The 26485-nt window shown below is 44.4% G+C and overlaps 1 protein-coding gene across 2 annotated transcripts in view; it reads left to right on the top strand.

Annotated features, from left to right (window-relative positions):
* The window catches only part of LOC147673965 (NACHT, LRR and PYD domains-containing protein 3-like), a 526755-nt gene that overhangs the window by 264129 nt on the left and 236141 nt on the right, over nucleotides 1-26485 (top strand). For both annotated transcript variants that reach the window (XM_086945049.1, XM_086945050.1), the window contains one exon: nucleotides 18682-18747. In XM_086945049.1, the coding sequence (XP_086801175.1) occupies nucleotides 18682-18747 (66 nt within the window). The remainder of the gene's footprint in view (nucleotides 1-18681; nucleotides 18748-26485) is intronic.

Genomic DNA, 26485 nt, shown 5'->3' with positions numbered 1-26485 from the left:
ATCAGAGAATCTTGGGCACTAGGAAGTAATATGTTGGTGTATGGAAGAAAAGGAGGTTTTGGTTCATGGAGAGGGAATTGGATCCCGTGGATGCATCTGCCATTGAGCTTTCTATTTTTTTTTATCCCTGTTGTTTGAAAGATGTTTGAGTTATACAACTATAAATTGGTGCAGGTCTGCAGTAGCAGCGGGTCATGCTCTATTAGGAGGTTGTTCAATAGGAAGAGATCCTTTAATTTGCACAGTAATGGATAGGATTAGGCTACAGAGACCTCTTAGGTCTAGGCACACATGTCTGTGGTACGTGAATTTGATTTTTAACATTTTTGGAGAGTTGGGCAATGAATAAGTATTTATCTTTGTGGCAGTTGTCTGGTAAGATGGCATCTTTCAGGAGAGTTTCAAATTTGAGAGCTTTGGAGGGCTAATAGATTTTATCATGCAGATGGTGTAATATTTCAGATTAAGAGATAGCCAAAAACTATTACGTCTATTTTTTACCAAAAATGTGATGATCACCCTAAGTTATGTATGGTTAGATGTTTGAAGGAGTATGTGAGTAGAATAGAAGAGTACAGAAGAAATTGAGTAAGTCAACTGTTGATGTGTTATGTTTGACCTTACAATCCAGTAAATTCTTCAAATATAGCTAGTTGGGTAATGAGCTGTATGCTTGAAGTAGGAGTTGATATGCAGAAATGTAGTGCACATTCAATAAGAGGTGCGATGGCAAGTAAAGTTTGGGAAATATTTTGAAGGTAGCTGACTGGTCCAATGCAGATGTTTCAAGATTTTATTTAAAGCCAAAGGAACATGTGTCATCCATAGTTCTGTCACATCTTTAAATATGCATAATGCTAGCCTTGGTCTTCACATGATGTAGTGAAGACAGGGTTCTGCTTGCACACATTGCTATGTTAGCATAAGCGTATTAGAAGTTTAAACGTCATTTTGTCACTTTGCCACTTTTGCACACAACACTACATGTAACTGTTGTTGTAAGTAATACTGCTTGCTTTTCTTCGCATGAGAACGGTCTGTTTTTCACATCCCATGACTTACACCGCAACCTTAGTCTGTACACTGTGTGCAGAAGTCTTAAAGGTCATAATAACAATGTATGCCGTTGATTCAGTGTGATCGGCCCATGTTCTAGACACAACATGCACACAGCTGCAGCTAACTGAATTTTGAGTGCCTTTAATATTGCACGGCATGCTTGATTCGGGCACTTGGAGAATAAACATTTCCAGACAGAGAGCGTTGCTGATCCTGTGATGTGATTTACCTCAGCTGATCTTGTAGGTATGGGGTTCCCCATTTAAGCCTAAGAGATCTTCTATTATTATAAAACCTAGCTCTTAGCCAGTGGAGGGTGGTTCACAAGGTGCTATACGACCTGTTTCCACTATCATTGTAACATGATTTCTCCCTTTGTGTTTTATGGAATTGTAACAATGCTGATTGTTTTATTTCTAATCATCAGCCTGCTTATGTTAGCCAAAATACTGCATCTTAGAGCACGTAGTTAAAAATAAACATTTTAAACTTTTCCGTGTCTTTGATTACTTATGTTGTGGACGTGTATGAGAATAAAAACGAAAGAGTGGTCTTGATCCCTACCATTCCTGAGAGTACCCTAAGTCGCTTGTTCTGGGTTGTCTAATCATTGGTAGCTTCGCTGTAGTACAGAGAACGAATGAGACACTGTTGCTAGTCAGATAGGGGTTCTGTGTACTGAGGTGAGTTTTTTGGTACACCACAATTCACTGAGGTCCTGGTTTTCTGTGCATAGTTCTGTGAATGAGCAGAATCTCCGCAACATGGCGCACATAACGTTTAGTCTTATATTCGAGACACTTGATTAGTGCCTATATTTGTCCACAATACCCTCACTACTGTTTCCGGATAACAGGCGTGACGGATTAACCTACATTAACCTACATATGGATATGTGTTATATGTTCATTTAAGCTTGAGATTTAAAAAGGTTCACGTTTTGAATTACTACTAAGCATGGGCGAATTTTGCGAATCTCGCGTTCGCGAATTTTGCGGATTTGCGAACTCGCAATCCGCAAAATCCGCGAATTCTCGCGAATTTGCGGATTTTTTTTTGTGTGCTTGCGCGGGTTTCTGCCAGTTCGCGAGGGTTTTGTACACTTTCGCAAATTGCAAACTTACCACTGCGATACCTGTGAACTATACTCCATATAGGACACAAGAGATTCCGATTTCGGCATGGCAGCATCGTATTGGGTTAAAATGTGCCCTCCCCCACCCTTTTACTGCGGATCAGTTAGGTCCCTTGTCTATTCCTGGGGCCACTTGGCCAGTCTTGGCCGGGTTCACACCATATCAAAGTTATGTAACTGCTCCGATTGACGACTTGTGTCAACTTTATGCCACCTTGGTTGGGGTACATAGGGCTTTAGTACAAAACGTTTTATGCAACGTCCAGGTGGGGCACCTGGGGTTGCGGCGCAGCCAGTTGGACCAGCCTAGATAACAATTAGTCCCGTCATGGTTAATTCTGTAATGGGCTAGCACCCCCAGAATAAGGACGATATGCCTTACTGGCTTGCTGAGAAATTTGACCAGTTGGAAGCAGTATTTCATAATACTCCCCATTAGTTTGCAGAAAGACTTAGTGGCTGAGGCAACCGATTTTGAGAACTGGGGTTAAGTCTTTGCAGCAGTCTATGCGAAGTGCTTTGGCACGCCGTCAATGACTGATCTGGTCCATCATGTCTTTGGACTGATCAATTAATCAATCAGGATTTTTAAAGCATGGCTAATCACTCGATAAGGTATCCAGGCGCATGCAGGTCCCGATGGCACATTCGAACAGCCAGATATTGAGGGGCATTCGGAATTCTGGAAGTGAGGTGATGGTCCGGAGGTGCATGGGAAGGCTGTTCCAGGTCTTTTCTGCATTGTGGGAGAAGGAGTGACCTCCACTTCTGCTTCAGTAGATGTGGGGAGTATGGGCAAGTGTAAGGGAGGCGGTGCGTAGTCTTCTCAACAGTTGGTGGAAGTTCAGGCAGTGATTAATGTATGCATGTTCTTGGTTGTGTAGAGCCTTGTGTGTGTGGGTCAGCAGCTTGTTTTGGCATCTCTTCTGTATGGGGAACCAGTGGAGTTGCCTGAGGTGGGGTGTGATGTGGGTTCATCGGGAAGACATAGGATGAGTTTGGGTGGGGCATCTGTCAGGTCTCAAGTCTCTGTAAGAGTTGTGCAGCGATTCCTTTGGAGAGGGCGTTGCCCTAGTCCAGTCGGCTGGTGATGAGGGCCTGTGTCATGGTGCGTCTCATGTGTAGGGGTAGCCACTTGCAGATCTGACATAGCATGCTCAGAATGAGGAAGCAGGTGGAGGGGACGATGTTGATCTGTAATTTCATGGTGAGCTTTTTGTCAATTATGTTTCCGAGGTTTCTGGCATGGTTGGAGGCAGTGGGTGCGGGTCCTAGTTCTGATGGCCACCAGGATTCATTCCATCTGTTGCTGCTGTTGCCAAAGATCAGTACTTCTGTCTTGCCTGTGTTCAGCTGCAGGCAGTTGTTCTTCATCCAGTCAGTGACGTTTGTCATGCATCTGTGGAAATTGGTTCCTGTGGTGGTGGGGTCATTGGTGAGTGAGAGGATGAGTTGGGTGTTGTCTGCACAGGAAATTATGTCGAGACCTTGGGATCTGACAGTGTTGGCCAGCGGGGCCATATATACGTTGAAGAGCGTGGGGCTGAGGGATGAGCCCTGGGGGACACTGCAGGTGATCTCCTTGGGTTCAGAGGTGAAAGGTGGGAGATGGATCCTCTGAGTTCTTCCGGTGAGGAAGGAGGTGATCAATCTGAGCACGTTCCCTTGGATGCTGATATGGTGGAGTCTTTTGATCAGCGTGTGGTGGGATACGGTGTCGAAGGCTGCCAAAAAGGCTAAGGAGGATGAAAGCTGCTGTTTGTCCTCAGATGAAGAGGGTTCAGATGCTGTTGGTGGCTGCTATCAGGGCAGTTTTAGTCCTATGATTGCTGCAGAAGCCGGAATGGGAGGAGTTGAGTAGCTAGTTCTCCACCGGGTGTCATGAGTTGATTGTTATTGATCTTTTATAGTACCTTTGCTGGGAATGGGAGTAGAGAGATTGGCTGGTAGTTTTTGAGTTTGCTGGGATCGGCAAAGGGTTTTTTGAGTAGTGGTCTGACTTTGGCGTGTTTCCAGGCATCGGGAAATGTGGTGATGGTGGTGATAGAGGTGTTGAGTAGGGTGTTGAGTTCCTGACCGATCCTTTGGTTTCCGAGGTTGAAGATGTGGTATGGGCATGGGTCTGTGGGAACTCCCGAGTGGAGGTGGTGTCCTGGGTGGAGAGGATGTTCCAGGTGGTCAGGGTGTGATTTGCGTCGATTACGGAGTGGCATATCTGTTGAGAAAGTCTGTAGGTGTGGGGTCAACAGAAAATAAATATGTAGTATAGTTTTAATTATTTATGATGTTAAAATAGTTGTAGTCATTTATTACTTTTGTTAGCTTTAATTTTATGTCAATCTTACATTTTTGTAGTATTTTGTGGTCCGCTGAAGACTTTTTTGTAGGTCTGTAATCTGGCAGAATGACGCTGTCCTGCTGTAACTGTACTTCAGGAAAATTCATGGTATAAGTTTATGTGGTCTTTTTATACAAATTAAATTTTCCCAAGGCTGTGGCACGTGTTCTGGTAATTAACTGTTTTAGGGTTGCTATGCCAGAAAGTTGGCATTTGGCATGCTCTTTTAAAATATTGTTGCTGTTTGGTCTTGTGAGCTCATATTGTAAAACATGTATGTCTATTTCAATGATATTATTATGATGTTTCTGTTTGCTAACATTTTCAACAATTTAATTTTTAGTGGTAGATCTCCTATAGCATGCCTTTGCCCAATATTTGGTGTGTTTTCTCACTAGATGTGCTCTCCTTACTATAAGTATATCCTCCATAGTTTAATTACAGCTTCCCTTTGGGGGATTTGATGCATTTTTCTGTTTCCAACATTTCATCTGTGGGTTTTAGATTAAAGAAAATCTAAAATAATCAAATAAAAAAAAGTGATATATTTATTTAACATTTCTATATTGCAGATGCACATTTTAATTTATAATCTGGGTGTTGTTTTTATTTGGCTTTAATTGTTGATTTTTACTTTGCTGGCCTGTTTGGTACTTTAAGCACAGTTTTCTTTTGTTGCAATCTCTTCAGAGGAAGAAATATGATAATTGTGTTGATTTATTTTTATAATTTAAAATTTAATATAAACTTTATTTGATATACTTTCAAGATGACGGCCACGTTGTGCCATCCAACATGGCTCACTATGAAAGCATAGGAGCTACACTTTCAAAAGGGTTGGTTGCTGCTATTGGCTTTGCCAGTGCTGGTGCAGTTTTAAAAGCATTGGCAAATCCATTATTGGAAACTAAAAAACAATGGTAAAACGAGACCAATTGGCCTTGTCAGTACATGTTTAAAGTTGATGAAGACTTAATATATCTCTCTAAAATCTATGCCTCCGTTGATAAAGAATAAGGACGGATAATTATTAAAGTAGACCTGCAAATAGTTTAAAACTTTCTTAAACTGTGAATAACCCATGGCCCCAAGCATTGGGGGTCTGGAAAGGCAGCTCTGGAATGAGGGTTCCATAATGAAGGAGAAAAAATGGACGAAGGGTGGAGCCTTGCCCAATAAAATTCTGACAATAATGTACTGACAAAAGGCATGTAGGAAGTTGCTTCGGCCTTTCCCTAAAAGGCGTTATACCCTGTGTTGCCCAATGCTTTCCTCCACCCTCTAGTGATCACCATGTTTTATGAATGTCAGCTGAGCTAAAACCTCACACGCTCTGTACAACTCATGCCAGAGCTGTCATTCAGAGAGAGGATTTAATATCACTTGGGTGGTAAAGAGGAAACTGGCCCTGCACATACTGGTGGTCTAAACGCGATTGTGTTGTTTCATCGCGTTTTTTTTTCTTTGTTTAGTAGTGGTCACTATTTTGTTGCATTTTTGGGCTGCCTTATTTTTGGCCTTGATTTAGTAGGGGGTTTTCTCTGTTTGCAGAGTTTTTTCCCCTGGGGTGGTTTTTAGTCCTTTCTATGCGAGGAGTGGTATTCTGGAACATTGATGTCTGCAAAGTTTCCCTGGACTACTCCAGTTTGAGGAAACATTACTAGCCTGGACTGGTAAGGGTTTCTTCATTTATTGTATGGACTGGGGGAAACTGCTTTAAACTGCACGGAGACTTACCTTGTGGAAACGCCGCCACCACCAAGAGTCCAGAGGGCCATATCCATCGCCGCCACCGGCCAAGAGTCAGCTAACGCCATTCTCTGCGCCGCCGCCCCGGGACCACAACTCCCGGCAGGCACAGCGGCGGCACGCACCGCTGACGCCCCGCCCGCACCAGGAGGTGCATAAAGCAGGCGCAGAGGCCGGCGGAGTGGGGGAAACTGCTTTAAACTGCACGGAGATTTACCTTGTGGAAACACCGCCACCGCCAAGAGTCCAGAGGGCCATATCCATCGCCACCACCGGCCAAGAGTCAGCTAACGCCATTCTCCGCGCCGCCGCCCCGGGACCACAACTCCCGGCAGGCACAGCGGCGGCGCGCACCGCTGACGCCGCGCCCGCACCAGGAGGTGCATAAAGCAGGCGCAGAGGCCGGCGGAGTGGGGGAAACTGCTTTCAACTGCACGGAGACTTTCCTTTGTGGAAACGCCGCCACCGCCAAGAGTCCAGGGGGCCATATCCATCGCCGCCACCGGCCAAGAGTCAGCTAACGCCATTCTGCACGAAGACTTTCCTTTGTGGAAACGCCGCGCACCGCTGACGCCACGCCCACACCAGGAGGTGCATAAAGCAGGCGCAGAGGCCCGCCTCGCGGGACACGCTGGGCGAAGCCCGGGCCAAGGGCGGGTCCGCTTAAGCCCGTTCAAGGCCGGCTAAGGACGGGACGGGCCACCCCTCTGACATCTGCCACAGCATAAACAAGGTCAGTGCCATATTGGAACTCACTTAATATCGTATTGAGTATTGCAAAAGGATGGCTACCTTACAAGATGGTGATCCTAGCTGTAGGAAATCTACTGGTGGTTCACTTTTAGGAACTCTTGACAACTTTCTTATAAGGGTATCAACTGCACTTGCCAAGGACATAGAACTCACTGAAAAAAGACTCTCCTTGGACACATCCTTTGACAAAAGGTCCTCTCTGGGCCCCCTGGCACATGTTAGATCACCGATCTACCTAGAATCTAACTTGCAGGGTTCGCTTCCTCCCCAAGGAGTGGTAACTTCTTCCCCATCGCAATCAGCAGCGATTATGGTTATAAGCGACAACTCCCCAAGAGAAGGAGTGCCCAGCAGCGACATAGTTAGAGATTCATCTCCCAAAATTAAGACTCGATCTGCTGGTCAAGTGAAATCTATCACGGTCCAACCAAAGGGGAGGGAGCAAACAAAAAGGAAACGCCCTGGTCCTCAAACCAATGCTGGTGGAAAAAAAGCAAGATCTTGTAAAAGTAATGTTCCACCTGATGACCTACCTGATGACCCAATAGTGACGTCACAAACCATCCCCGTACAACTGGATGGGGTTCATAGAAGTGGGCAGGGAAGCCGTTTGGACAATAGGGGGGAGGATCCACACTTGGAGATGGGTCCTTCCTTCTGGAAAAGACTGGAGGCCACCTTTAAGAAAATGTGTCATCCCTTGCACGATCGGCTGGACTCCATTGAAAACAGACTGGTGTGCCTTGAACTTTCATTGGCATCAGCTCAGAAACAGGCAGGACCAAGCCGTGGCACCCATACTTTAAGGCCAAAATCTACTGTAGACAATGGTCCATCTAATTCTAACAGTGCTACCGGGTCAAGCCAGACTGCAAGGCCTATTTTGGCTGTTGATAAGGGGCAAATTGTTAATTTACAACCAGTCACCCAGACAGGAGTGGGAAACACACACCAAGTTAGTGCGACACCACAAACCACCTTGTCACGAGTAGTTTCTTCCCCGGTATCTAACCTCACATGGGCAGGTGCGAAGCCATTGAATAAAGAGAGAACTTTGGGCGATGGAGCTAAGTTGCAGGACAAACAGCCAAACTTACCTACCTTAAGCAGAGCCCATAGCGAGTCTCCCCTACCTTATATTGACCTCCCTCCTCAATCAGCCCCTTTTGTGGTAGTTCTGGTAGGGGTTCCCCCACTAGCTCGTGGGAAACGAGAATCATACCAAGACTTAAAGCACAAATGTATTTTCTGGCTAAATAAAAACCGCCCATTGCCAGTGAACATGCGTGCTGAAATTATGGGTGTCAGGAGAGTCAACTGGATAGGCAAAGGATCTAAGACTGTTGCAGGAGACTGTATCGTTATTAATTTTAGAGACCAGATGTGTGTCAACTTCATCTGTAATTGGTCACATAATGATACGTCTATTGGGATACAAGTACTACCCTTAGCTTATTTCTATGGCCCCCCCTATTCCAGTTTCCTTTGAGAGGGACATGTTTTCTCAGGGGTCTGTATCTAACTTTTGCCCCTTAGGGAACATAAGGTTGTTCAATGTCCAATGTAGTAAAAGTGAAGGGCTGGTTGAGGTTGGGTAAGGTACCACATGTGATATCATCCCTAAGGCTCTAGAGGTAGATCAGTCCTTGAACAGACAGTATAATATACATTCTGGTTTAGGGGGACAACCCGTTCGGGGCAAACTGGCCACACTATCAGATGGTCCACTAAGCAGGACATCACTGGTTTCCTGGAATGTGGCAGGGCTGGGGTCAAAACTTAACTCGCATGCTTGGGTAGACTTCATTGACCACTTTGACATTTGTTTGTTTCAAGAAGTCTGGGCGGTTGAACCAATGTTTAGAGTTGGCTATTTGAACTTTTTTGTCCCTGCTGTAAAAAAATCTTAAGGGCGACCTATGGGGGGTCTAGTCATATGGGTCAAGCAGTCCCTAAAATGTAAAACCCAGTTGCTCCCTATTGTATGTGATGACATTCTTGGTGTTAGATTTAGTTTCCATGCAAATTTAGAAATCGACATCTTTAATGTTTATGCTAGGGGGCTCCAAGGTGGTAAGAAATCGGAAGTTGTAGTTAAACTGGATACATTGCTACAGGCTTCCCCAAACAAAATAATGCCATTGATTGCTGGGGACTTCAATACCACTTTTGAACCCCTTGGTTTGGACGATATCTATTTGACAGAGGAGGAGGACGTTTGGTGGGGAGTTCCCCAGCTAAGCACTAAACCTATAAAAAAATCCACGAGGCTGCTATTCAGCTAAAGGGCTTCTGTTTGGAAAACAAGTTGACGGCTGCTAACGGGCGTACACTCTCAGATAAAATGGGGAAGGAAACTTTTGACAATGGTGCTAGGGCAAGCAACATTGACTACTTACTTGTCTCTCTCAAGATATGGTCAACCCTCCTCGATATGGAGGTTGTGTCACTTATTGTAAGCGACCACAACCCTCTGTGTGCAAAGCTTAATTTGGGCATTCATACAGGGGATGATGCTCATCAAGGGCATTGTTACCCGGATTTAGTTATGACAAACGATGAGCGACACCTTAAATGGTGCCAAGTCGCTGAGCATCAGGAAATAATTAGCTTCATCGAGGGAGACCTGGAAGGGGCCTTAGAGGCTATGGAGGAGGTTATATTGAAAGGTTCTCCCCCCCATCTTTTACTAGAGGCACATAATAGTCTCTTTACTAAACTGAAAACATACTTCTGTAAACCCAGTCTAGGGAAAAAAAGAGTCACAGTTAAAAAACCAGAGAGCTGGTACAATAGCTCCTGTCGCCAAGCTAGGAGGGATTTGGGTCTAGCCCTAAAGTCTAAAGACATGGGTGCAGTAAGACTGGCTAGGGCGAACTACAGGCGCAAGCAACTTGCTGCTAAAAAGGACTGGGAAGAGGGCCTGTGGCAGGATTTGAAAGTGGCGTGCTCTGCAAAGAATCCCAAACTCTTTTGGGAAATCTTTAAGTGGGATAGGGGAGGACATCGAGAGAGCCCTCATAATAATGTTGACCGCAATTCTTGGGTTGACTATTTCAAGCCCCAATATGCTGCTAGTGCCACTGGTAATAGCGACGGAGCCTACCCCCATATTGTGTACAAGGAACCTATTTTCTCCTTGAATGATGTGGATAGGGTGCTGGACCAAGTCACTGAGGGTCGTGCTACCGGCATGGATTGTGTCCCCGCAGATTTATTTCTGAACAATAGAGGGCGCTGGCGATTTTATATTTTGTATGTGGCAAACGCCATAGCTCAAGGGATGGAAGTGCCTATCTCATGGAAAGGGGCAGAAATCGTGCCGGTGTATAAAAAGGGTGACAAGTCACTTGCAGCCAATTATAGACCAATAAGTCTAATTAACTGCTTACAAAAAATCATGGGTCGGCTGGTTTTGGGCGGAATTCAGTCCTGGATGGATAATGACAATATTTTAAGTCACCTCCAGGCTGGGTTCCGCCCAAAAACAAGTACCATTGACCAGGTCTTCCGGTTCATTATGTTATACTGGCGTACCGTGGTCCTGGAAAAGGGCACTTTGTATGCCGTTTTTGTCGACTTAAAAGCGGCCTTCGACCTGGTCCCTCGTAATACACTATGGAAAGTTCTAGCGGACCTGGAGATGGCACCAGAATTGCTTAGTCTGATTGTCCACCTGCATGAGGATACCTTCGCTCGGGTACGGTGGGGTTCCCAGGGAGAGGTTACCGAGTCCTTTCCGGTAATGCGTGGAGTAAGGCAGGGTTGCGTCATGGCACCCACCTTATTCTCGCTCTTCGTGAATGGGGTTGCGGATTTCCTCTCCCTGGTGCCGACCGATGCCCCTGCGATGTCCGGTGAGCGGGTCCCGATCCTCATGTTTGCGGACGACACTCTCATCATTTCAAAGACCCCGAGTGGACTCCAGCAAGCACTGAAGCGATTTGAAGATTTCTGTTTGAATAGGGGACTAGAAATAAATACGACAAAAACTAAGTATATGGTTTTGACTGGTCGTAAAACTTGCGGGACAAATAGACCTTTTAGAGGGCTGATTAACATGAATGGTTCCCCGTTGGAGCGGGTAGATGCTTTTACCTACCTGGGGGTCACCCTTCAGAAAGATCTGGGGTGGTCCAGTCAACTGGACATTGTGGTCCTAAAACTCCGCCAGCAGGCAGGCATCCTTCTGAAAAAATGTACCCCCTCAACAACTAAGCCCATTAGCCCCTTATTGGAAGTATATGGGATGAAGGTCCTAGGTTTGGCCCTATATGAAGCCGAACTCTGGGGTTTTGAAGACCTAAGAAAGCTAACGCTAGCTGAAAATGAATTCCTTCGAAAAGCTACTAGCGTCCCTATAAGTACCCCGTTAATACCGCTAATGTGGGACCTTGGAATCTGGCGCCGTTTATGGACAACAGAAGAACTACAGCATTATGCCCATGGTTTAAAAGAGATAATGGTTAAGGACACGTGCCAAAGAATTCATTCGCTCAAGAACATCAAGTCGATACTCTTCAAATTAGGAATGACTGACTTATGGGAGGACCCGGAAAACGCAAATTTTCCCTCAAAAAAATTCCTAAAAGAAAAATATTGGGAGATGGTGTTCACAGAAGTAAGGTCAGAGGGTCTCTCCGCTCGTCTAACTAGTTGTTTCATGGACATTAAAGCCCTACCAAAACTAGAACAATATTGGGACATTATTGGTAAACAACAGGATCGTAAGCTCTATTTCCAGCTTAGGGTAGGATCACTCCCAGTAAGATCTTTTACGGTTAAATGGGCAGATAAAAGTGGAATCGACAGATGTCCCAATTGCGGGGAGGAACAAGAGTCAATAAGCCACTTTTTATTTTTCTGTCCCCTGTACACGGCCCCCAGAATGATGTGGATCAAGCCTTTATGTAAATTGCTTGGGATACACAGACATGCTGAGGCTCTGAGAATTTTAACTACAGACCCGTCGCCTACAATTGCTGTTGCCGTGGCTAAATTCTTGAAATGGGCTTGGGTAATCCGTACAAAATATATAGCAGTAATTATGTGAAGATTAAGCTGTATCTATCCATGCATTTTTGGATTAACCCTTGTGAATCTTTGTGCAGTATTCCTCTGAATTAATGTATGTTGATGAAATTGTTTTTATCTCCCTTTTAAGTTATAATTCGGCATAGTCTATTTTAGTTTAATACTTTTTAAAATATTTATTGTCTGGATTTTTAACGTCTTTTTAACTAACATTTGTGTAATATGTGTATGTATACTTTTATGACTTAATTGTCGGGAACACCGGAAAGCAGAAAGCTTACCTGCCACGCCAACGTGCTGGACAGGGGCCGTGAGGTGAACGGCGGCAGTCTCCTCTACCGGCGGTGGCGGCGGAGCGCGGGGAGAACCACAGCCCCCAGCAGCCTCAGGGGCAGCGCGCGCCTGTGACGCGAGTGGAGCGCCCGGAGGCGCGAGATAAAGGCTGACCTCCCAGGAGCCCAGGGGGGAACACCGGAAAGCAGAAAGCTTACCTGCCACGCCAACGGGCTGGACAGGGGCCGTGAGGTGAACGGCGGCAGTCTCCTCTACCGGCGGCGGCAGCGGAGCGCGGGAAGAACCGCAGCCCCCAGCAGCCTCAGGGGCAGCGCGCGCCTGTGACGCGAGTGGAGCGCCCGGAGACGCGAGATAAAGGCTGACATCCCTCTCGCCACTGCGAGTCGCGCGCGGGAGGCGCCCGGGACAAGGGCGGGGCCGTCTGTGGTCATCCGGGGACGACCAGGGACAGGACGGGCCACCCCCCTTGGCTTCACTTGTGAGTACGGGCAAGTTGTAACTTGTGGATGTAACTTTGCTTATGTTTTGATAATTGTTCGCGACTTCTGAACTACCCCAAAATGTCTATCCAATCTACCTTACCAGATAACTATTTACTGAAAGTAGTTACCAGAATCAATAGCGATAGAAGGAAATCGCTAGGTAAAAGTACTGTACCAGACCTCCCATTGGTTTCGTCTCTGGATCCCAATATTGCTGATATGAATACCACCAATGACACTGTAACAGCAGTTGAGACTGATAATACCGGTATCAATGCCAAATCTACTGAGGCCCCCGACAACTTGATAATGGTGGAAGATAACCCTTGTGAGAACTCTGAAGGTACCCCTCAGCAGTCCATTAGGGCTACTAAATTCATGCGAGCATGTAGGAAAATAGCACCTAAACGGGGAAATCATTCTGTTAGAAAAAACAAAAAAGACACCATACACAAGGAGAATATCGAGGAAATAGGGGCATTATCTAAAGACAGTTGTGTTTCCATTAAGCCTGACCAAATTGACCTCTTAGTGAGTACTATCGATAATAAATTCAAAATGGTCGTAGAGCCCTTGCTAGCTAAAATCGATGATTTGTGGGCAGAAGTATTGAGACTAAGGGCTGTGGTGGATCAGCATGCTGTCAATTTGGATAAATCCATATCAAATATTAAAAATAGAGCGTGCCCAAACACAGCATCTAGACAGGATAGGGTACAACCACGCCTTACAAATAGTGCCCCTTCTACTGCTAATACCAGGAAACAACTACCCAAAGAGTTACCTGTATCAACACGTACAATAGCTCAGGAGGAGGGCCGACCTTTACAGACACCGGCAGCTGGGTTAACAAGCGTAGTGCCGGGTAGTTCACACACTGATGTAAGATCAATACCAGCCCCAAACAGCGGTAAGACAGTTTCGGTGCCAGCTGTGCCAGCTGTGTCAGCTACGCCTGCTGCCACAGGGGGGACCAATGGGGTACCTGTAAGGATATGTAGGCACCCAGTAGATCTTCCCCCTGAATGTGTACCCTATGTTGTGGTCTTAACTAATGTCCAGACTCTAACTCAGGTCCCTAATACCCAGGAGTCAGCGGATTCTCTAAAAAATAAAACAACTTCATGGTTAAACCGCCACTGTGGTTATCCAGTTGGCTACTCTGATCAAATTATTTCTATCAGAAGAGTCAATTGGATTGGTAATACTAGGAAGACCTGTGGAGGCGACTGCGTGATTATTAATTTTAAACATCCGCAACACGTTGCGACGGTCCTGCTTAGAGCGGCCTCACTCACGCAGTCGGAAACAGATGTAATCGCAAGACCATTGGGCTATTTCTATAACCATCTTAACAGGTTGCCTTCTGCTAATTATAGGGAGGGGGCAAAGAACAATTTCAACTTTAATTATCCATCTACTGTAAATAGACCTGTGTTATCTACCTTCTGTCCAAGTTTTCAGGATGGTACACCTATCCCGCTGATGCACATGTTGAATTCTGCCCCTGGCGGGAATAGATTTATAACACATACTCCCAACCCATTTTCAACCTGTGATAGCACTCTTTTACCTGTTAACGGGATGGTTTACCAAGTCCCAATTCAGAATAGGTACCAGTCGTTGAGCTTTCTGGATCAAAACGATTGACATGAGATTGACCCGGTTTCTTGGGGAGATGTAAACAGTAATAATATTGGAGAGTTAACTATGTCTGTAAATGAATTGGTCAATAATGTAACTGTAGATTGTATGCCGGTTGGGGGAGAAGTTGGGAATTCAATGTACAACATAGAGCTTTTTAACCCAGACGATAACATGTCCGTATTTGGTGGTGGAACGCCTATTGTCAGCCGTGAGAGGGAAAGGGTAACTTGTTATATTGCCAGCTGGAATATCGCAGGCCTAGTGGCCAAGGAGGATATGCTAGGATGGAAAGATTTTGTGAATTTATTTGACATCATCTGCCTACAGGAAACCTGGTGTAAAAACTTTAAGGGCAGTGATGGCTTTGTATCCTATGAACTTCCTGTCTTGGCCTCGACCCATGGTAGAGCTAAAGGAGGGTTGTTGGTTTTGATCTCAGTCAAGTTACCTATCTCGGTGAAAAAGCATGTAATAGTGGGGGCTCATTCACAAATTTTATGGCTAGTACAAGAAGCGGGTAGAAATATACTCTTGATTAATTTCTACAATAATATATTTTATGGCACCAGACACACAGTAATTAATGAATTAGATAATGCACTGACTAATTTTGTGAAAAATTTTAATGGCGTTTATGAATTTATTTTTGTGGGGGATTTTAATGTTTCAGTTTGCCCATTATCATCTCAGAAGTTATGTGGTGTGTATAATCGCTCAGGGGATGCTGATGCCCATTTTCCCCATCATTCATATGGAGAAACCCTGAATAACTTTCTGATAGATTATGATATGGAAATTATGCAAAATGCTAAGAACGACCAGGGAGAAAATATACCGACCTTTAAAGGAAGGGGGGCTAATACTGTCATTGATTTTATGTGCATGTCTTCTAACCTAATTCCCCTATGCTCAGAGCCCAAGGTGGTTGATGTTATGTTAAGTGATCATAACTGCTTAACTACTGAAGCCATGATTTGGAACCATGTCTCCACACCCGATCAGGGTAGTATTGTTAATATCGAACCCCATAGACCAAATGGTTATAGGTTGAGGTGGAAAGGAGCTAAAGCCGATATAACATCTGATTCCATCATCACCAGCTGTTTGATGGAAATTATGGCAATCCTTGAACAGGATGAAACTTTGGCTGTCAGTATTGATCACTTTGATAGAATTAATTCAACCATCAATAAGAAGTTTACTAAAGCAGTAGGGCACAAGAGTAGTCATAAAAGGGGGTGGTTTGACCATGCTTGTTCTACTGCCCGGAGTGATCTTAAAGAGGCCTTAGCAGTTAAACCAAGAGATAAGAGTCTGGTGATTCAATTTAGGCAGGATTATAATTTGATCCTTAAACGCAGAAAGGCTGAATTACAGCAGGAAGCGTGGGACAATCTTAGCCAAGCAGCAGAACTGAAGAATTGTACTTTGTTTTGGACCACGGTGAACAGCCCATTCCTAAAGGACGAGAAGGTCCCAGAACTCACATCAAATGTGAGCATGGAATCATGGATTCAACATTTTTCCATTATCTTTGACTCAGGTCATAGACCGGCCGCCTATGGAGAAAGGTGGCCCATCATAGCCTTAAATATTACCATAGATGAGGTTATGGTTAGTATAAGAGCCAGTAAGGGAGGGAAGGCCCAGGGACCTGATGGGGTACCCATAGATGTGTATAAGACCGCCCCGGCGATTTGGGGCCCATTGCTGGTTAAGATCTTCAATGCAGCAGTTTGCTGCAAAATACCGTCTACTTGGGCGGAATCAATTTTCGTCCCTATTTATACGAAAGGTGACCGGGACGACGCCAAAAATTATCGACCAATATCCCTACTGGACTCATCTGTCAAAATCATGAGTCGGGTAATTTTAGTCAGATTAGAGGAATGGGCAGAGACTAATGAGATTTTAACTAACTGCCAGTTTGGGTTCAGAAAAGGTCGTGGCACCATTGAGCAGTGCTTGAATTTAGAACTTTTGGTAGGGAAATATACCCAGGCCAAAAAAGGGTCACTTTATTTATGTTTTGCTGACCTAAGCAGTGCTTTTGATATGGTAGACCACGCTATACTATGGGCCAAATTGATTGAAATGGGAGCTCCCGAAGGTATAGTCTACTTTCTGACCCGCCTGTACGAAAAACTTAGCACCAGTGTTCGATGTGGACCTAATGGGGAGTGTACGAGCAAGTTCAGGATCGGGAGGGGAATTAGGCAGGGGTGTGTTTTAGCACCCCTACTTTTTACACTCTTCATAAATGAGGTGGATTCTGTTCTGCAGACAGTTACGGCGGACGTCCCTAGAGTTAACAACCTCAACATCCCTGTGTTACTCTATGCGGACGACGCCGTGCTGTTGTCCAGGACTCCCCTGGGTCTCCAACGTTTGATGGACTGCTTTGTGCAGTTCATCAAAAACAGGAAACTGGTGATCAATAAATCGAAAACATATGTGATGGAGTGTGGGCCTGGACGAGCTAAAACGAAAGATAAGTCCCATTATTTTATAGAAGGTGAACCGGTTCAAAAAGTGGACAATTTTTGCTACTTGGGGATCACTTTTTCAAAAAATGGTAGCTGGGATACTGAACATAAAGCTGTTAAAACAAAGATGATCAGGAGTGCTAATGGGGTTTTTGTATTCACCAAGAAGTTGGGGAATAGACGTATCAAGGACATGCTAAAAATGTATCAATCTAGATGTCTTTCAGCGGCCCTTTACGGGGCTGGTGTATGGGGTGTGTCATCAGCCGGGAGCCTACAGGTGGAGGAGAATAATTTCCTGAAAAGGCTCCTGTGTCTACCCAAATCTACCTCCAACAACTTGGTTTATAAGGAAACAGGGACTCAATTCCTGAACGATATGATCATGTTAAGACCCTTATTACTGTGGCGCTCTGTTTGGCTGAATGATGGCACCTCACTAAATAGAGCCATCATCGAGGATTGCCTCTCTTTGGACCAGCATTTAAAGATCCCTTGGATTAAATACATAATTGATTGTTTCCAAAAGGTTTTGGGGTTTAATGTGATCAATGATCAATATTGTGCCTCTGATATCTCCAAATCAAATTTGAAAATTACCTTTCTGAATTATTGTAATGAGAGGCATTCTTTGGAGGAATCTAAACTATCCACATGTAAACTGTACAATAGCATGAATGACTTTATTGGATTTCATCCATACTTGACACAGGTGACCAGAGTTTCGCACCAGTTTGTACTAACCAGAATGAGGATGGGAACAGTACATTATCTTGTTGCGTGCCCTAATGTTAAAATGCGCCCTACCGGACCCTGTGCTTGTGATAATAATGCGGAACAGAGCACTACGCACTTTCTTTTATCATGCAAATTGTATAGTGAATTACGGAAATTCTTCCTAAAGCCTATGTTGAAAAGATTTGGAGTAAGAACAATTACTGACTCGATGAAACTGCTTTTTAATCTGCACCATCCGGACATTTGTTTTTTTACCGCTACTTTCCTGCTTAAGGCAATCAGTGCCAGGAAAAGTATGTGTTTTTAAACATTTTAAATATTTATTCCATCCCCCTCTGGATAATATATGTATTATGTATTTCTTTTTTTAATCAATGAAATGTTTGTATTTGTAATCGTATGTGCTTTTATGGACATGTTTTTTATGTTCCGAATAAAGCTTTATGAATTGAATTGACTTAATTGTCGAATAAAGTTTGTAAAGTAAAGGTGGTCTAAGATATGTAAAACACTCACAGCCCAATACAGACACTCTGGTTCTGTGAACAGAAAATGGTAGCTTTAGAAACAGTCAGTTGAGAGTATCTGCTGTTGAGCCTGTCATTTGTGAACTCAAGGGCAGTAAGAGGTCCTCAGGTAAGAGTGCATGTATTAGGGTCACCTAATTCCAGGCACAGCCTACAATGGCTATGGAGCTTTCACTTCTCTCCAGTATGTTCTAATTAGACTTTACCTGTACTCTGAGACTTTATCAAAGTATCATATGTTCTTCTAATATGGGAACGTATAAATATTACATTTTTGATATCGATTTGAATGTTTATGACAATTATTGATGTATATCTCATTTACTGACAATGGTCCTTGTCTTAAAATAATAGAGGTAAAACAGTTGCTGTTCACAAAGTTTATCATTTGATAGTCAACAGACTTTCATTATTTGCATTTTTTATTCCCTCCCCATAGGCTGTAATGTACTGCAGGAAGAGTGCCTGAATGAGCATGGACATCACCTCCAACCCTACTTGAAAGGTACTAAGGGCACCTCCTTTTCACTGTTTAGGACGCGTCTCTACACCGTGTTAATTCCAGTTCTTCTTTCAGGCGAATTTGTATTAGTGATAGGGAGTCTATGGTTAGTAAGTGATTTGAAAACTCTCAGTAGTGTACAAGAACAGAAATGAATAGATTTAAAAGTAGCAATCTAGTACATGTCTAAAGAGTTACATTTGGAGGCCAAAAAAGGACTTTGAAAATTTAAATTATGTTAAGGATTTGTTAATTTAATCCAGTCTTTTTGTTTTTTTCTATTTATATCCCTTCAAATTATTGTTGTTCCGTGCTTTAGGCCCATGCTGTTCATTCTATCCTATGGTACCCCACCACATCTGGATATAGATAGGAGCAGTGTTATACATAGGCTATAAGTCAGTATCTTCCAATTTAACCTTTATTAAGTCAGTTTTCATTAAGTAAATAATTTCTTCTACTAGGTATATCTCTCAAATTCTGCCCTTTTCTCGTCATTTGAATAATTTCATACTTTAGGAAAGGAAATCATGTTTAAACATTGAACCATAGTTTCATGTTGCATTACTCTAATATTCCACCCCTAGTCTACATGCATTGTTCATTGGATGGTCCACTATATAGTAATTTCTTAACTGGCAGAAATAAGCAGATTTACTAATAGTTTTTCTTCAAGTGCATCATTTTTTATTTTCATTGTTAATGGCAAGCAGACCATGTTTATCATCAGATCTATATTGTTGTGTATACAATGTGTATTAGGTCATGTAATAATCCCATCCCAATAATTTCTCAGTTCTTCATATTCAATGATCATGTCCATATTTTCAAATAAAGCAATTATTGATGAACTACTATTAGTGGAAGTAATGAGAGATTCTATTATTCTTGTTGTAGTAGCTTTTTAAAACAGATACAAACTGTACAATTCTAATCTCCTTCCTCCTTGTAGGCATGTAAGCAATTTTTATGACTACCTGACCCTTTTTTTTAATTTTATACCAGATATTAGTGCATTGCAAACTGAATTTTAAATAATACTGCCATGTACAAAGGTATTTTCGGCTACCAACGTATGTTTACAACGGAAAATATTTGACTTATACGTGCCAGGTATTCACATTCCTGGCAGTTGTAAATACATTTACTAATGCTTTGAAAATGCCTACAAACGTGTACATTACAAATTGCTGACGATTTGCTACACCCAAGAGTTTGAGTAACCCCATTTCCACAATGTGAAGGGAAATGGGGCACCCCTATAATTGCTGGGGTACCCAGGTGAAGAGCCTTCTCCGTAAGGGAAAAAAATGGAATTCCGCATACAGAAATAGGATCCCACATGAATTATCACATGATATTCCCAGTACTCCGCATGGAACACCGGGTACAGCTTTCCAGATGTGCTAATGGGAAAATTGCTGTATTCAAAAAAAGGCAAAGGTATGTTCCGGTGAAACACTAAGGGCCTGATTACGAATTTGTGGTGGTCTGACCACCGCCACACTGCGGGACTGCCTGCAGTATTATAACTGCAGCAGTCGGCCCATCACAGGATCGATGAGACCATCAGGGATCTAGGGCACTGCAGAACATATTTTGAATTGCCTCCCAACCACTGTTTTCATGGCGGAGAGCCCACAATGAAAAGGGTGGCTATGAGACAACGAAGGGGGCCCTAATAGGACCCCCTGTTGCCTCATGGCCCAGGGGGTGCATGCAAGGGGCGAAGGGCAAAGGCAAGCCCGCCTGCGCCCGTCTGCACCCATCTGCGCCTGTCTGCGCCCATCCGTTACTTGACCACGACCAGCGCCAGGGACCCTGGTCCCCCAACCTCCCGCTGTTACGATCCCAGCCCCCCCCCACACTCTCAATCTAGGGTGCAGCAACAGCTGCCAGCTCTCAAAACCAAGCAACACCCAAAGCCTGTTCTCCTGCCTTCACTGCCGCCGCACCTTCATCCTCCTCCCGACCCCAGCAGTACCACCTAGCCCACCGGAGGCCAGCGCACACAAACCACTGAACTGCATCCTCCTCAATGTACGCTTCCTGCACACACACCCTGTAGAAATCTTGGACCTTCTCAACTCTCATGTGCCTGATGTCACCTTCCTCACTGAGACCTGGACAAATGCCAGCTCATGCCAGCTCCGCACCTGATATCTCAACTGTCCATCCCCGATGGATACAAGATCCTGAGAAAAGACCGCCCTACCCACCCAGGAAGAGGCCTCACCATCATCCACAAAAGCTCCAGACCAACCCCAGAACAAAACTCAATGGGACACTCGTCTATAGACCACCTGGCCCCTGCTCCCCAATCACCAATGTCTTTGCCATACTCATCACACCTCATGCCCTCGCTTCCACAGACTATGTACTACTTGCAGACCTGAACTTACACCTGGACAACCATAATGACGTGAATACCACCGCCCACCTTGAGAACCTCACCAACATAGGACTGAAGCAACTTGTCTCTGCCCTCATTCACACAGTGGAACACACATTCGACCCCATATTCGCAGGAGTAAACAGCATCTTGTTCAGCTACAACCTGGAATTGCTCTGGACAGACCACCACTGCATCCATTTCTCCTTTACTAAATCCACCGCACACAAGCATGCGCACTGCCTCCCTTGCAAAACCTGGAACAAAGTCACTTAAGAACACCTCACCTCTTCCCTCACCTACACTCCACCCCAACTACGACAGATGCCAACACTGTGGCAAGCAACCTCCACCAATGGATCGTCATCTGATTTAATACACTCTCCCCACTCCAGAACACTACAAGACAACACAACAAGTAAGCCAACTGGTTCACCAGTGTTCCAAGAATCCAAGCGCTCCTGCCGACAACTGCGAAAGATGTGGAGAAACAGCCACCATGGCACACCACCACCTCATCAAATCCACAAAGAAGAACTTCCACCAAGACTGAATCCTCTCCAATGCCCTCAACTCCAAGGAACTCTTCACCAACATACAGGAATTTGCCAAACCCAACAAAGAAACAACTGACGTCCCACCCTACCAAGACCTCTGCAACTGAATCAGCGCCTTCTTTCACCTCAAGATCAAGACGCTCTACAACAACTCCGACTACCAAGACCTCTGCATGCCACAACCCCCACTCCCAGCGACATCACCCAATAGACCATATTTACCTGGACCCCACTCATAACTTAAATCACCCTAAAGAACATGAAGAGCTTCCACTCCGGAGCACCTTCAGACCCATACCCGGCACACATGTTCCACAGGGCCGTAACAGCCATCACACTCAAGCTACGGCGAACCATCATCTGCTCCCTCAAGACCACCACATTCCTCGACAACTGGAAGCATGCCGAAGTCATCCCCCTCCTAAATAAACCCTCTGCAGACCTGATGGACCTCAAGAACTTCAGGCCCATCTCACTGCTTCCTTTCACAGCCAAGGTCATCGAAAAGGCCGCCAACATCCAGCTAGCACACTTCATCGAGGCCAACAACATCCTAGACATCTCTCAAACCAGATTCTACAGCAACCACAACACCAAGACCCTCTCCTCACCGTCACAGATGACATCCGGCGACCTCCTTGACCAAGGACAAATGGCAGCCCTCATCCTCCTGGACCTATCGGCAGCCTTCGACACTGTCTTCCACCACACACTAGCCACCAGACTTCACAACGCCGGCATTGAGGAAAGGCCCTAGACTGGTTATGCTCATTTCTCACGGGCAGAACACAGAGAATAGGATTACCGCCCTTCCTCTCAGAACTGACAGAGATCAGATGAGAAGTACCCCAAGGATCCTCCTTCAGCCCCACCCTCCTCAATGTCAGTGTAGCCCCCCTCACAAACATCGTCAGAAATCATGGGCTCAACATAGTCTGTCGTAACCTGGATGAAGAAGAGCTGCCTGAAACTCAACTCAGAGAAAACAGAAGTCCACATCCTCAGCTCCATCCTCTCCGCAAGAGACGACAACTGGTGGCCCCCTGCCCTCAGAAACCCACCCAACCCGATAGACCATGCATGCAACCTCTGCATTATCCTGGACTCATAGCTCACCATGAATCGCCAGATCAAAGCGGTCTACTCTGCATGCTTCAACACCCAGCAAATGCTACATAAAACCTTCAAGCGGAGCCCCTACGACTCCAGGAAAACGGTCATTCACGCCCTCATCAACAGCAGACTGGACTATAGCAATGCCCTCTATACAGGAATCAACAAAAACCTCCTCAGCAGCCTCCAGACCCCATCCAGAATGCCGCAGCCAGACAGATCCTTGATATCCCACAGCACAACCACATCACACAGCACCTCCATGACCTCCAATGGCTCTCCATCGAAATAAGAATAACTTTCAAGCTTCTTATGCATGACTTCAAGGCTCTCCATATCATTGGACCTCAATACCTCAACTACTGCCTCTCCTTAAATGCCCCAAGAGAAACCTCCAATCAGCCAACCTCCCTAGTTACTGTCTTACACTTCTACAGGACAAGAGCGGGTGGAAGATCCTTCTCCTGCCTCTCAACTAAGACCTGAAACGATCTCCCCCTTCACCTTTGGCGAAGCATGACACTGCATTAATTTAGGAAAGACCTCAAGAACTGGTCTTCGAATGACCCCTACGGAGCTGCCCACACTCTCCCTCCAGTGTCTTGAGACCCTATTGGGTGAGTAGTGTGCTCTACAAAACCCTGATTGATTGATTGATTTATTGATTGATTGATGGATTGATGTAGTGCCCCCCTCGATTTGCACCCGAGTTTTTGCACAGTGTGGCATGTTTGCCACATCATGCAGGAAGCTGCAGGCGGTGCTCTGAGAATGGCATTCTGCATGGTAGGTTCTTCTTTGAGCCTACCAGACCGCCACTGTTAGACCACTGCAGAACCTCCAACCAGACCAGGAATAAACTCCTGATCTGGCGGGTGATCGCACTACTGGTTTGACAGCTCTGCAGCGGACGGCACATTGACCATCTACTGTAGGACCACAAAACTCGTAATCAGGCCCTAAATCTCCGCCCATACTTTTCCTTTTTTATTGATGAATCTAGCCAAATATCTTTGGAAATATTTACATTTTATTATTATTAATTCTGTCAGTCAAGGATAGGTGTTTTTAACACGCTTAACAAAATTGTAATTTCACACAGTTTATTACTGATATTTAATTCATAAAATGCACAGAAGTCTACAAATTATTGAATATTTTACTTTATCCTTAGCCTATGGTTTATAAATTTGGAGCAATGATTTCTCTCTTGGTTTTAATGCTTACATATCTGAAACATTTTGAATGTCTTGCTACCATATTTACTGTTTTTGGTTTTGGTGAATTTATATACACTAAAAGATCATCAACACTTTGTGGCACATTAGGATGGCGGGCGGACAAAGTCCGATGCAAAAAGGGACCGCCTGCCATAAGGGCGGGGGTCCCGTGGGGGACATTAGGATGCGCCCGCCTCAGTGGCGGGTGCATCCAGCATTCCTGACATTGTGGCAGGCGGTGCACTCAGCACCGCCCGCCACAATGCCAGGAAGGCATGTTGTGCATGGAACTGCTGGGGGGTACCATAGGTACCCCCCATGTGCACCCCCAGAGTTTCTGGGGGCCCGCAACAGGCCCCCAAAGGCAGAAACCGCCTGCCTTTCTGTGGCGGAGTTGCCGCCACGGAAATGCACATCCCCGCAAACATGCTAATATGGATGCCATGCTAATATGGATGCCGGTGTCTCCCAGACACCGCCACCATGTTAGCTGCTTTTCCGCCCAGTCAACTCTGCGACCGGGCAGAAAACTGGTGGACGGTCTTTACGTCCGCCGGGGTCCCCCCCGCCATGGTAATCTGGCAGGGGGGAATTAGGGAGCGGACTGTGGTTTTTAGTGGCGATCCGCCCGTTATCATAATGGGCCCCAAAGTGTCAGGCGTGGAAGCCGACCATTTAGATTAGTGGATTCTAGTTCTTTATTTTTGCACTAAATTGAATTTCCATCTGATTTTATCAGTCTTTTTTTCTGCATCAGATCAGTCACCATTGCCGATATAGATGTCAAATGCATGTGGTTGGGTACTAGCTACTCTATCAGGATTAGGATCATGCTGTTCTGGCAGATCTTGTTTTAGGGTTATATTCATTCATCTGACTAGTATGTTTGTGAAAATCTTTGAATCTGGGTTAGGAAGTGTTTGGTTTATGCAAATCACATTCTTTCAGGTCCTTCCATGGCCTTAGAATTTTTTTTCTATTAGTGTAGATCCAGGACTCAGGTAGTCTTTATTTTAAGTAACATAGGGCCATATGTAGGAAGCCAAATTGTGATCGCAAATGCTGAAATTCGCAGAACTTCAGAGTTTGCGATCGCAATTTAGGCAGTGTGCAATGGAGCACACAAATACCCACTAGCTAAATATGGAATTGCAATAATTGCGATTCCTTATTTTGCTAATGCATTTAGGGAATCCCAATTTGCGATTCCTTAAATGTAATGTAGGAATCACCCAAGTTGTGCGATTTTGGCTTAAGGAAACGCAAATTAGCACCAACTTCAGGTTGGTGGTAATTTGCGAATTCTTTGAAAAATACACTTTTTTGCATTTTTCAAAGTGCCATGTGGCGCACATACATGCCCTTAGGGCATGTATGTACGCCACATGTGCAGGCATGCTTATTTCAGGGGTGCAACAGGGTGTCCTATTGACACCCTTGCAACCTTGAAATTGCATTCTCAATTTGCGATTCTCTAATTGGGAATCGCAAATTGAGAATGTCTTCACATTCATTCCTATGGGCCTTCTAGCCCATATGAATGAATGGGAAGGTATTCATTATTTGTGAATCTCAATTTGAGAATCGCAAATTGAGAATTAAATTTCAAGGTTGCAAGGGTGTATCTAACTTGTAACAGTTTTTATTAACTAATAACAATAAACAATAAACTGAAACTGAGAACTGAAAAAAATCTCAATTTGCGATCAGCAAATAAGTAATATGTAAAATTCGCAAAATATTTTGCTAATCCTACCTACATTGCGTTTTGCTATTCTCTAATTGCAATTCCCTAAAAATCGCAAATTGAGAATCGCAAAACATGTTTTTCCTACATATGGCCCATAGTTTTTCTTTAGAGAGTGTATAGAATCTATTGGTCATATCATTCTTTGAACCCCTTCCCAGGTCATGTATTATCTCAGCTAGTCTTGATATTCCAGTTTAATGTACATTAATATGTTTGAGAAGGCTTGTTTTTTTCTGTTACTCACTTTCTATTCTATTCCAATTTTTAGAGCTCATGGCTACCCCATTACGGCTTCCCTGCGCTAGCAGAGTTCTTCGTTGTACTATGAATCATTATATAATTAGTTATAATAAGCAAGGAATACATATTTCATTCCTTTCTGGGTTGTTTCTGTTGGGATTGTGAATTTGTTCAATGTTATTATGTCTGTATGTTACTCTGCATTCTAGAGCCAATAAATTACCTATTTTATCTCCCCATAAATATTTGCATTCCCCCTGTCTGTCATTTTCTAATACATAGTAAAACATAATTAAGCCAAGAGCATTTTGATAGTATATAAAGCTGTGTGTTTATCAGTATTTGGTTTGATTTCTAAACTTTTCCTTATGTATGAAGGATAAATTGACTGCCCAATAGTGGATGTTAAGTTCTTCAATCAATATTTCTAGATCCAATATTGTACTTAGATGAGCTAAGAGGTTTCCTG

The sequence above is a fragment of the Lissotriton vulgaris genome, chromosome 12, assembly GCF_964263255.1.
Source record: "Lissotriton vulgaris chromosome 12, aLisVul1.2, whole genome shotgun sequence".
Taxonomy (NCBI): Eukaryota; Metazoa; Chordata; class Amphibia; order Caudata; family Salamandridae; genus Lissotriton; species Lissotriton vulgaris.
Note: the sequence above shows the minus strand (reverse complement) of the source record. Positions and strands in the feature narration are given on the sequence as shown.